Genomic DNA, 13,924 nt, shown 5'->3' with positions numbered 1-13,924 from the left:
TTTAAAAAAAAATCAAGAAAATCAAGAAATGTCCTCCTTTTCGTAACTTGTATGCCTGATATTTTGAAACTATCTGATTTGACGCCTTTTTCAAGTAATTTGCCTGTAGGTGGCAGCAATATCGACGGAATATACTCTTTGCCAATGTATACTGTTTGTTCCTCCTTTTGATAATAATAATTACAGTTTTCTTGGCTTTCATATGTAGCTAACTGTAAAATCATTTTATATTATTAAGTTTTATCATAAGTATACTGTAATAAAATAGATATTGACATAATTTTAAATATAATATAGGTCTAAGCCTAAATATAAATAGATATTTTCTGTTCTCTTTAATAATTACAGTTTTGTTGGCTTTCGTATGTAGCTAACTGTAAAATCATTTTATATTATTAAGTTTTATCATAAGTATGCTATAATAAAATAGATATTGACATAATTTTAAATATAATATAGGTCTAAGCCTAAATATAAATAGATATTTTCTGTGCTTTTTAATAATTATAGTTCTCTTGACTTTCATATGTAGCTAACTGGAAAATCATTTTATATTATTAAGTTTTATCATAAGTATGCTACAATAAAATAGATATTGACATAATTTTAAATACAATATAGGCCTAAGCCTAAATATAAATAAATATTTTCTGTGCTTTTAATAATTATAGTTCTCTTGACTTTCATGTGTAGCTAACTGGAAAATCATTTTATATTATTAAGTTTTATCATAAGTATGCTATAATAAAATAGATATTGACATAATTTTAAATATAATATAGGTCTAAGCCTAAATATAAATAGATATTTTCTGTTCTCTTTAATAATTATAATTCCCTTGACTTTCATATGTAGCTAACTGGAAAATCATTTTATATTATTAAGTTTTATCATAAGTATGCTATAATAAAATAGATATTAACATACTTTTAAGTATGATATAAGCCTAAACCTCTATTGTATATTGACGTAATTTAAAGTATAATATAGGCCTAAGCCTAAATCAAAGTAGGCTACATATTTTCTGTCCTCTTTTTTCGAACAATGTCTTCTTTTTTATCAATGTGAATCTGGTCATCCTACACTGGGATATAAAAAAACACACAAAAAGTGTAAACTAATTCAGAAATTCCTAACTTTTTTTACATTAAATGTGGGTTATTCTAAATTGAATTACATTAAATCGAATATGAAATTACATCGTCCGTATGGAACCATTTTAGGGACCTGATATTTCTTACATGAAATGCGGGTTTACACTAATTCGAGATCACACAAAATCGGGGTCTTACTTTAACTGTACCAAAAAACCTCTCACTATGCTAATCACCATGAAAGTGTCAAATCATACTTAACAAATACTTCATTTTTGGAATTATACAAAAATGTCCTTCATGTGTAATCCAGAAAATGAAACTGTGTCCTCTTTTGGGAGTATTGCCTCTTGAATTAGAGTGTAATAAACTAGAAACTGAGTAGCTATCATTGGCAACAACAGCTGAATTGTTGTGAATTGCTTCTATTTTATCCCCTATTTTCCCTTTATATTCTCCTTTATTTTCCAACTGTTTCTCCTCAATTTTCCCTCTAATATCTCTCCTGTTTTCCCTCTATTTTCTTCTATATTTTCTTCTTTAGCTTCCCTCTATTTTCTTCTCCAATTTTTTTCTATTTTCTCTATACTTTCTCCTCTATTTTTTTCCTCCATTTTTCCTCTATATTCTCCTCTTTTACTTCTTCTCTTTTCGCTCTATTTCTCTCTATTTTCTTCTCTACTTTCTGCTCTCTTAACCCTCTAATTTTTCATCTATTTTCCTTATACTTTCTCCTTATACTCTTCCCTCTATTTTCTTCTACTTTTCTTTTCTATTTTTACACTACTTTCTCCACTATTTCCTTCAATATATTCTCCTCTATTTTCGCCTATATTTTTCCTCTTTTTTTCTCTCTAGCTTCTCTAAATGAAAAAGTAAGTGTTGACTTCATGCCGCTTATTTAGTAAATGGACGGTGCTACATGGTGGTATACCTGATTGTACTGGAAGGTTTGGGATGGCACTCCAATGAGTAGGAATTTAAGGTCACGTATCAGCTGCTGGCGACTGATGTTTGCAACGAGCCTGCTTCCAGCCAAGGACCGGTTCCTGTACATCTCCATCTGTCCCATCATGACCAACCAGATTTTCTGAACACAGTCAACTTCTGACTCTGTGAGAAATGGTCTTTCGTTTGGTGGACCTAGCATTCCAAATGTCTCCCATGTTTGCAGCTGTGGAAATTCTGTTGTGAGGGCAAGGTCCCACACTTCGCTTCCAGGGGTTTCTGCAGTACAATTCACACAGCTCACTGTCATGGAATTATCTTGACTGGGAGATACGTAGCCTTCATCCTGCAACATATATAGAAATATGGAAATACAGTGAAACCTCTCCTTACGGACACCTTCAAGATACGGACACTCCTCAAATACGGACATATTTTTATGTCCCAATTGAAATAATATATAAATAATGATAACTCTCATTTACGGACACTCTCAGACACGGACACGGACAGCTGTTTCACAGTCCTAAAGCTTGCTTTACCTTCTGACTGCGGACAGAACTTGGTTTTCAAGATGTAATGTGTTACAAAAATGGAAAATTTAGTTTTGAGAACTGTCCAGAAAATCCTTAACATGAAAGAAGAGAATAAGGGTCTCGTGTGCTACCACTAGCCCAGCCGGCTACCCCTTGTTAGCTGGAAGTGGGTGGATAAACGAAGTCATAAAATTTAACCTGTCTGATGGGTCCAAGGTTTCCGCGATCGTGAAATTGTATGTTATAATGTTATGTTTTATTTAACGACACTCACAACTGCAGAGGTGATATCAGCATCGCCGGATGTGCCGGAATTTTGTCCTGCAGGGGTTCTTTTACATGCCGGTAAATCTACTGACATGAGCCTATCGCATTTAAGTGTCGCATTTAAGCACACTTAAATGCCATCGACCTGGCCCGGGATCGAACCTGCAACCTTGAGCATAGAAGGCCAGCGCTATACCAACTCGCCAACCAGGTCGACGTGAAATTGTATTCAACACATGATAGGCTTAATAAGATTATTCTCTTCACTTCAATCAGTTGTTCTGTTTCTAGAGACATGGCACCTGAACGTAAAGGTTAAGTTGAAAACTGTAAATTACAGTACTGCTTAACTCTAGACGTAGAATAAAATTGTATGGCATAGTACTGTATTTTCCTTTTTCGGTCTTATCTACTGTAGTTGAAGTTGCAAAGAATTTACTGTAATACTGTAGACTGTATTTAAAATTAAACTACAGTAATACATTTCATTTAAAGCGTGAAGGGATACATAATGCGTATTATAAATTTACTGTTAGAGTGAGGAGCCTCCCTCCCAATAAAGGACACCTCTCAGATGTGAACAGATTGTTACGTTTCTTCGATGTCCGTAAATGAGAGGTTTCACTGTAAATTTCGAAAATTTGTTCAAAATCTTTGATATTCCAGAGGAAAGTCATAGGTTGGTTTCTGAAATAAATCTAACATTATTTTTAATGTGTGTAAGTGTGTTAAGAGTATTTTGGGAGGTACACATTTATACAGCAACATAAATTGCACTCCCTTAAAACTCTATAAAACAGAGGTATGTGACAACCATTCCTGTTGCTTTTATGATTACAAACTGTACAGAAACAGCACAGATTGAGGCAAATTTCTCTTGCGAGCTATATAACAGTATACCATAACTGTACTATCACCTGCTGCTCCTGTGAAGGTGACTCCTTAGGAATTGCGAGGTCTCGTGGTTTCCTGAGTTCAGGGAAGCTGGGGAACTCCAGCAGAGAGCGCTGTCTCCTGTGAAAGTGAAATAAGTCAATAAGAACTTTGGACAATCGAAGAAAGTTACTGATTAAGAGTATTTTCAGCACAAAGTTTTATTTTTTCTTTAATGGCACTACAGACATAAATGTACTTACTTACTTACTGGCTTTTAAGGAACCCGAAGGCTCATTGCCGCCCTCACATAAGCCCGCCATCGGTCCCTATCCTGTGCAAGATTAATCCAGTCTCTATCATCACACCCCACCTCCCTCAAATCCACTTTAATATTATCCTCCCATCTACGTCTCGGCCTCCCTGAAGGTCTTTTTCCCTCCGGTCTCCCAACTAACACTCTATATGTATTTCTGGATTCGCCCATACGTGCTACATGCCCTGCCCATCTCAAACGTCTGGATTTTAAGTTCCTAATTATGTTAGGTGAAGAATACATTGCGTGCAGTTCTGTGTTGTGTAACTTTCTCCATTCTCCTGTAACTTCATCCCGCTTAGCCCCAAATATTTTCCTAAGCACCTTATTCTCAAACACCCTTAACCTATGTTCCTCTCTCAGAGTGAGAGTCCAAGTTTCACAACCATACAGAACAACCGGTAATATAACTGTTTTATAAATTCTAACTTTCAGATTTTTGGACAGCAGACTGGATGATAAGAGCTTCTCAACCGAATAATAACATGCATTTCCCATATTTATTCTGCGTTTAATTTCCTCCCGAGTGTCATTTATATTTGTTACTGTTGCTCCAAGATATTTGAATTTTTCCACCTCTTCAAAGGATAAATCTCCAATTTTTATGTTTCCATTTCGTACAATATTCTGGTCACGAGACATAATCATATACTTCGTCTTTTCGGGATTTACTTCCAAACCGAATGCTTCAAGTAAAATTTCCGTGTTTTCCCTAATCGTTTGTGTATTTTCTCCTAACATATTCACGTCATTCGCATAGACAAGAAGCTGATGTAACCCGTTCAATTCCAAACCCTGCCTGTTATCCTGAACTTTCCTAATGGCATATTCTAGAGCGAAGTTAAAAAGTAAAGGTGATAGTGCATCTCCCTCCTTTAGCCCGCAGTGAATTGGAAAAGCATTAGATAGAAACTGACCCATACGGACTCTGCTGTATGTTTCACTGAGACACATTTTAATTAATCGAACTAGTTTCTTAGGAATACCAAATTCAATAAGAATATCATATAATACTTCCCTCTTAACCGAGTCATATGCCTTTTTAAAATCTATGAATAACTGATGTACTGTACCCTTATACTCCCATTTTTTCTCCATTATCTGTCGAATACAAAAAATCTGATCAATAGTCGATCTATTATGCCGAAAACCGCACTGATGATCCCCAATAATTTCATCTACGTACAGACATAAGTGTAGCAAAAATAAATTAAATAAAATTAGAATAATATCCACACCCATTGAAATTTGGATACATGTTTATATGAAGTTTATAAGAACAGAGATAAAGGAGAGAGTAAAAGGGATTCTAAATAATAGTGGAATGACTAGAAAAGGTTAGGTTGTGGAAGGCATGAGGGCAGTGACACTGGACATTCCGATGGAAGGATGTCAGAAGAAATCGTCAGCAAATTCCATTCAGGCAATAATGAACACGAAGGCAGCTACTACATTACTAAGGAGCGGATTTCTATGTGATGAAACACAATTAACAAAGTTAAAAATTCCGAACATGAAGTTTCAAATTTAAAACTCGAATTTTATTTCACATAAAAACACATATTTTCACAAAAAAATTATGTAAATACATATTTTCAGGAAATCTATTATAAACACATAAATCTTGAGTTTTTTTACTTAAATAATTTTTTTACAAGAACTTTTAAACATTTTAAAACTAAATCAATTATGTCACTCAGAAGTACGTTATCTTTTTAAGAATTCTTAGTTGCTTCGTGTTTCTAAGTGCTGTGTGGTGCATCCGTGATCCATTTTCGTAATAGTATCGCCGCAAGTTCTGAGAACTGCTTGGCAGCATATCAGTGTTGTTATTAGAGAATAAATTAACATGGACAAGAAGGAGAGATCTTGCAACACATAATTAGGAATGTTTATTGTTGCTAAAGATGATTTCATTCCACGCTTTATTTGTCAAACACAACAGATAAGAGCTCGGGTATGAACATTATTTAATTTAAACAAATCTCTCGCCTCTCGCTCATGTCCATCAAGTAAGGCAATACGTCTTGTTGTGATTCCCTGTTATCGGGCTTTGTCAATCGATATCCTTCAAGATATCCTGAAAGATAGTTGTTTAAAAAACGATTTGGCTTTCCTATTAGCAAATCTAAGCTTTTTGTGTGACACCATAAAAAAAACTCGAAACATCCAAAAACCTGTTGTCTGAAACAGGGAGGTGCGTGCCGTGGAAATTAAACTAGACTCGCTACCGGGTTCAGAAGTACAAGTACTAAGGGACAAATTCCAGAATGTGTTTGGGAAAAACAGTGGATATAAAACAATGTGTAAAGTTGCTCAAGTATTGGAGGGTGTGCCTGTAGGTGAAACTGACGGTGTTTGTGTTTGTGACATTTCTCTCTTTAAATATGCACATCTGACGTCCTGTGATGTAGAAAGATCGTTTTCACAGTATAAGTCGTTGTTCAGAGATAATCGGCATGCATTTGTGATGGAGAATTTGGAGATGACCTTTGTTGTTCACTGCAATTCTCGGCCAACTACTAGCACTCAAGTGTGGTTGGTGAGTACATAGTAACATTTTTTTTTTTTCCAAGCTAAGTAAGGTATTTTTGTCATATTTAAAAAAAAAAAAAATTATTTTTAGCAAATATTTTTGTACTTTTTAGCACATAAAAATAAATATATTTAAATTTTTAGCACATCAAAATCCGCTCCCTATACATTACAAAGTAGACAATCAGTGATGACATCACCTCAAAGCCAAGTCAGAAAAACAAGCAAAGTATCAATTAATGGTAACAGAGAGTGAGACTTGGAGTTGGAAGGAAGAAGGGGGGGGAGAAGAATGCTGAATAAACGAAAGAAGAGAGTGGTGAATGAGGAAGTGAAATAAGTGCAGGGAGTAGGAGAAGAAGTATTGAGAGTGTAAATCGTGTTATGAGTGCGAAAGAAATGGGGAGTAGGGAAGAAAAAACAGTCTATAATATGAGGAAATGGTGTATCAGTGGGTTGAAATAATAGCAAGCTTATATAATGAAAAAATAAAATTGAACTGATGCACTTTTTCAATGTTATAGAATTGTTTTGATTAAACCGTGGATTCTAAGACCATGTTATAAATAGAGTAGTTGTTGTTGTTTTCTAATGCCAGGCGTTTGACAATAAAGTCATTTGACCTCTTGCACTCCAATATTTTTCAAAGATATTATCATGGTCAGCCACTGAAGCACAGATTTTGAAGTGTTCCGAATCCATTTCTTGGTTTGAGTTAGGGGACTGATATATTCCAATTCTATGCAGGTGTTTAGCCAAACAATCACGGTCTCTTGCCAATCTAAATGCAGCTACAGACGATTTTCGTGGTAAATCGGGAATTAACTGTGGATTATGATGCAAAGAGTTCCATTTTTTCCCTTGAGATTGTGTTATCAAATGTTGTTTGTTGAAGTCTAAGTACGTAGATTTAATAAATCTTTCACAGAGTAATACGTAGATTTAGTAACAGGTCTGTAAGTAGCAGTGCTGCCCTTCTTTGCTAAAGCATCCGCATTCTCGTTTCCCAGGATTCCACAATGGGATGGTATCCATTGGAATACAATTCTTTTATTGAGTGATATTAATTGAGAGAGCATTTTAGTTATTTCTGCTGTTTGAGATGAAGGTGTGTGTTTAGAGACTATTGATAGAATAGCTGCTTTGGAGTCTGACAATATAACTGCATTCTTAAATTTATTGATGTGGCATAGAAGAGTCCTGAGACTTTCACTTATTGCAATGATTTCACCATCAAAACTTGTTGTTCCATATCCAAGAGATCTATAAAGTGAGAAGAGACAGCACGTAACACCTGCACCGGAACCTTGTTCTCTGGAGATCAAGGATCTGTCAGTGTATAAATGAAGCCAGTTTTGTGGAGGGTACCTGATATTAATTGTCTCTAAAGACAATTGTTTCATTATTTTAGTGTTTACTTCTGATTTCAGTATTTCTTCTGTTAAATTTAGATTATATTTTACATTTAATGGAATTAAAGAGTTTGGTTTAATTTGTAAGTTTTCTTTTAAAATGTTATAAATAAAGTGAAACAATGTTCTAAGATACGATTGCTAATGTGATGTGTAAAAAGTGTTTAGACAGCGAATTTAATAATAGGTTAGGTTTTTATTGAAAAAGTCAACAAGGGTTATGTCTTCTATATTAAGAAGTTTAAATGTATTATGTTATTTCCAAGAAAGAAGTACCGTTATTTAATTAGTTATGAGAAAAGAGAAATGAAGTCGAATGAGAAAACTAGTAGGAGTAATTTTTAAGTGTAGCTGAGAATAAGACAAGTTGAAGTAGGATAGGAAGGAGAGTTGAGTGGAGGGACATGAAAGACATAGTAAGAGCAGGTTTTAAGGGCACGATAGTTTGTGTTTAAGCTGTAAATAGTGTAAGTAAGGGACTGCTGGCCCAAATACAGAAATGTGAAGGGTCAGCAAAACCGAAGATGTTGAGAGAAATATATATATCATATCATATGAAGTCTATTACTCAGAATCGTCCATACTACCACGACACCCCCTAAAATATATCATTTATCTATTTGCAATTAAGTAATAAATAAAATAAATAAACTGCATTCCACTTACAATTTCTCTGATGCCGAAGAACAAAATTTTCCAAGTACTGTCAGTCCTGTTCCAGGCTCTTGGTTGAAAGGGAATTCTACATTATTGTTCTCTATGTCTAATGTGAAGGAAGGTTCGAACACCTGGGGAGGAAACTCTTGGTATGGCATCACTTGTAGCTCCAGAGGAATTTTCAGCATATGTAAATGCACTGATTTACGTAAATTCTGTAAAGAGAAATAAATAGAGTAATTATAAAGTAAGTACAGTGACTTACTTTGCTGCCCTCACATAAGCCCGCCATCGGTCCTTATCCTGAGCAACATTAATCCAGTCTCTATCATCATACCCCACCTCCCTCAAATCCATTTTAATATTATCTTCCCACCTACGTCTCGGCCTCCCTAAAGGTCTTTTTCCCTCCGGCCTCCCAACTAACACTCTATATGCATTTCTGGATTCGCCCGTATGTGCTACATGCCCTGCCCATCTCAAACGTCTGCATTTAATGTTCCTAATTATGTCAGGTGAAGAATACAATGCGTGCAGTTCTGTGTTTTGTAACTTTCTCCATTCTCCTGTAACTTCATCCCTCTTAGCCCCAAATATTTTCCTGAGAATCTTATTCTCAAACACCCTTAACTTATGTTCCTCTCTCAAAGTGAGAGTGCAAGTTTCACAACCATACAGAACAACCGGTAATATAACTGTTTTATAAATCTAACTTTCAGTTTTTTTGACAGCAGACTGGATGATAAAAGCTTCTCAACTGAATTATAACAGGCATTTCCCATATTTATTCTGTGTTCAATTTCCTCCCGAGTATCATTTATATTTGTTACTGTTGCTCCAAGATACTTGAACGTCTCCACCTCTTCGAAAGATAAATTTCCAATTTTTATATTTCCATTTCGTACAATATTCTCGTCACGAGACATAATCATATACTTTGTCTTTTCAGGATTTACTTCCAAACCTATCTCTTTACTTGCTTCCAGTAAAATCCCCGTGTTTTCCCTAATAGTTTGTGGATTTTCTCCGAACATATTCACGTCATCCACACAAACAAGCAGCTGATGTAACCCGTTCAATTCCAAACCCTCTCTGTTATCCTGGACTTTCCTAATGGCATATTCTAGAGCAACGTTAAAAAGTAAAGGTGATAGTGCATCTCCTTGCTTTAGTCCACAGTGAACTGGAAATGCATCTGACAGAAACTGACCTATACGGACTCTGCTGTATTTTTCACTGAGACACATTTTAATTAATCGAACTAGTTTCTTTGGAATACCAAATTCAATAAGTACAGTGACACAGTTGAAAAATGTGTGTGTGTGTCCAGTTCTAGACGTTTGGCAATGACATCATTAGTCTTCTAATAGCCCAGAGAGCTATTAACTGCACATCCTTGTAATGCCCAGCACTCACCCTCACGTTGGTTTCCTGCACATTGTCAGGCACTTCTCCTGCAAGATTTGCCAGGAGCAACAGGATGGACTCTATTACCGGGTTGTCAGTCCAGCCTGCATTCTGAAGGCTGTCTGTGAGTTCCTGAACCTTAATGGCCTGGAGCGTCAGATGGCGTTGATGTAGTTGATATGCATATGACAGGATCTCGGACACAGCATCCCATCTCTCTTCTGTATCATTACCTGTGGCACACAAGTATCTATATCTCAACAACGTGACTGAAGGCCATTTCACTAAGTTAGTTCTCGACCTGTTGCAAGAAACTAAAATTACTATATTTACTAGCGACAATTTAGTCAGTCGTTAGGGCTACTGTTGCATAAATCTATAATGCTAAATTTGTCATAAGTAGAGAGCGGAATTTTAGGCCCTAAAAAGTGGCATTTTAGAAGCCTAAAATAGGCTCTTAAACTCCTTTATTTAGGCTCTATAAAATAAAAAAAATAGCCTTTTTTTTTTTGTTAAAGAATTTCGCTAATATAAGATTCAACATTTATTTAATGCAAAATGCTAGGATTAAAAGAAACTTCTACACATTTCACATTTTACAAGGGTACACATGCATATGCAAAATGAAGACATTCTGTCTTTAAGTTAGTGTTTTTCATTCACCAATCACATTTCCATAGTTTGCTTCACAGTAGATGATCAGCACTTATTGTGTCTATTGTGTCGTTCACTGCTGTACTTACAAATGGTGAGAAAAAAGGGGTTGTTATCTGTCTTGGAATGTAAGGGAATGCTTATTCGGGTACAATCCAGCGAGTTTGTGTTAAATTGCTGACAGACAGAGGAAGATAAAATAATAATAATAATAATAATAATAATAATAATAATAATTTGTCCCGCAGGAGTTCTTTTACATGCCAGTAAATCTACTGACATGAGCCTGTCGCATTTAAGCACACTTAAATGCCATCGACCTAGGCCGGGATCGAACCTGCAACCTCGAGCACAGAATGCCAGCACTATACCGACTACGCTATCCAGGCCGACTGAAAGTTGGAATTTTAGGATTGAAAGAACGTAAGAATGAGAAGGGATGGCCCGGAGATACTTTTCTATTGTGTTGTTCACTGTTAGGAAGGAGTTGTTATCCGTCTTGGAATGTAAAGAGTACAGGATGTTAAGAAAAAGAGTAAACAGTTAAGAAAAATGATGCAAATATTTAAAAAAAAAACTTAAAAATAGGCACTAACGTCGAAATAGGCATTTTAAGCACTATAAAACTCTTTATTTATACCAATATTTCCATGAAAAATGTAAATATTAAATCTCAAGCCTGTATGTATCAAGGAAAAAATAGGTTTTTGCCTAAATTCCGCTCTCTAGTCATAAGTGAGAAAAATTATTCTGACTTCTATTTCATTATATACAGTGTATTAGCCTACTCACCAAAATTTACAGGTTAAACATAGCCTATTTATAATAACACCCAAGTTCGGGTCATATTGTTAGAGGCATCTTCTTCCCCATGGAATCATAGCTTGCTATCTAATATCCACTGCAGACTGTACGATTTATTTTGTCATTCTATGACAGAAATATTGATTTTAAGAAACTTTAAAGACGATAGGTTACTGGTACTGGATACCGATGCATACCGCCATAAAAAAGCTCTGATTATATGAGAGAAAACATAGATTATTAAGAAATTCAAGTATGCCCCAAAACCTTAATATTCAAAGCAACCTTATTCTTTCTGGCAAGAGTGGCTTTTATTACTTCTAAATCTGTGCGATTAAAATTTCTTTCAAATTTGAAATGAGTTGGGCATGCAATTCAGGCCATCAGACATATACTTACATGATGTGGAAGACTTGTTCAGCAAGATTCCGTACGACAGTGTTCTCAAATCTTTGAGGACTACATTGGAACTGCGACGTTCAAGAGGATATGTGGGTGTCTGCGCTCTCCACAGCTTGTCACACAGTTGTGTAACCAAGCCGTGGATACTGTTCGAATTTATTACCATTGTTGACTGAAAAATTAATCACAATGTATGTAATAAAATTAATACAATACAGAACTAATCAAGAACTTATACAGACACTTGTGAAGAATAATGAAGAAATAATTTTGACTTACAGTAACATGAGTTTAGTTTAGTCATAGTTACAGTATGCATTTATTTCTCATTTTGAGAAGTGTGGCAATGTAAACACTTGAGCCCGTATTCGCTTACATGGTATTTTCAGATATGAGCGTGCTCTGTTATCAGCTGATTAGCACACAAAATAAGAAAGTATGAGTAGAAGATCCATATATAATAAGTTTCCAGATACATTAGTGAACAGGTTAGGGTTAGAGATCTAAAACTAGACTACCTGTAACCCCTATTACTCAACGGATTACCATCACAACTAGAGAAGTGAAATATTTAGGCTAGACATCTTATAGGCGTATTCCAAATTGATCACAACTAAAGGAGAGAGATACATGCTGTACTGTATTTAAGAAATGTATGAATCTCTCTCACGATCAAGTTACTTACAATTCACTGAATCCAGCTTTGCAGAGCGAAAAAATATGACATTTTTCGATCGAATTCGTCTTAACTATTACATTTCGTTCGTAGCTTTCCTGATTTTGTATGATTATGACATTTATAACTCGTAACTGCTTTCTGACAGATTGAGTTACACTGTAGCCAACCAACACAGGCTACTTGACAATTTTAGGTTAAGCAATTAAAATGCGTAAAATACGACCTAGTTATGGATATTGTAATATATTTTATTCATTTTGGTGTGAGGTTAGAAATATAACCAATAAATTAAGTCTTCTTATTGTATAAATTAAATTTGTTTTCTTTTCGTACTATTGGTATTGCATTTTGTGAACAAATGAAAACAGTATCAGTGTCGCCAAATGTGAAACTAGTCTACTAGTTCAGACAACCAACATTAGAACAAAATCATAGTTGATGTTTTACGATCCTAAAACACTATGAATGAATTAATATATAACTACAACGTCTTTGGAATGAATGGACGATTGAATGAATGAATGAATCTAAAAGGCAGAGAGTTTTGAGTAGAGGAATTGCTTACCTACCGCTGTGGAGTAATGGTCAGCGCGTCTAACCTGAAAGTGAAACGAGCGGGCCCGAGTTCAAATCCTAGTTGGAGTTTTTTTCCGGGGTTTTCCCTTAACCAATTGAAGTAGAATTGCTAGGTAACTTTCGGCATTTGATCTCGGACTCATTTCGTCATCATTAATTCAGATATCATCATTATCATCCATACAATAGCCTGGGTTAAGTTCACGGTGCGGCGTGCTGTACTTGTACAAGAGCGCGGGCGTTCGGCTACCCAATCATTCACAGAATAGGAATGGTAAGCACAATAAGCTTCAGGTTGCAGTACAAGCCTTCGGGTCTCTCCTCCGTACAAGTTAAAAAAAAAAGTGGAAGTAAACATACACTTCTTCCAAATATTAGAAGACTCCATCTGTAATTACGAATTTTATTAGCGTTTTCATAAATAATAATGGAAAACTCACTGCTAATACTACGGATAACAGTTCAACCTATAAATAGTGACCATACAAGTGATAACAAATAGCGAAGTATATGAAGTATCCTGCCCTATATTTTGTACCGTACTAGTTCTCACTGAAGCAGCGAATACTATTACCATTACCACAGACTAGTATATACAGATACGAAGCTCAATACTTAGTAAATATGCATCCATAAATAGTTGCTAACCAGTAGGATCGCTACTATCCTACTATCTATTGTTCCTCACAACTCAAGCTTCGTGACTGTATATACTAGACTGTGGTATTACATAGCATACCTTTGTTTGTTCAAGACGTGATGTC

At 35.4% G+C, this 13,924-nt stretch overlaps 1 protein-coding gene across 1 annotated transcript in view; it reads right to left on the bottom strand.

The window, feature by feature from the left end:
* Grip163 (gamma-tubulin complex component 6) overlaps window positions 1-12,770 on the bottom strand; it is a 46,552-nt gene extending 33,782 nt beyond the window's left edge. Inside the window, exons 1-6 of the mRNA XM_069824547.1 lie at window positions 12,591-12,770; window positions 11,903-12,077; window positions 10,055-10,278; window positions 8,648-8,853; window positions 3,763-3,859; window positions 2,029-2,388 (exon numbers count right to left, since the gene is read on the bottom strand). Coding sequence (XP_069680648.1) covers window positions 2,029-2,388; window positions 3,763-3,859; window positions 8,648-8,853; window positions 10,055-10,278; window positions 11,903-12,071 — 1,056 coding nt within the window. The 5' untranslated portion in view covers window positions 12,072-12,077; window positions 12,591-12,770. The remainder of the gene's footprint in view (window positions 1-2,028; window positions 2,389-3,762; window positions 3,860-8,647; window positions 8,854-10,054; window positions 10,279-11,902; window positions 12,078-12,590) is intronic.
* Between the last annotated feature and the right edge of the window lie 1,154 nt (window positions 12,771-13,924).

Source organism: Periplaneta americana, chromosome 4 (assembly GCF_040183065.1).
Source record: "Periplaneta americana isolate PAMFEO1 chromosome 4, P.americana_PAMFEO1_priV1, whole genome shotgun sequence".
Taxonomy (NCBI): domain Eukaryota; kingdom Metazoa; phylum Arthropoda; class Insecta; order Blattodea; family Blattidae; genus Periplaneta; species Periplaneta americana.
This window is presented reverse-complemented; position numbering and strand designations above follow the sequence as displayed.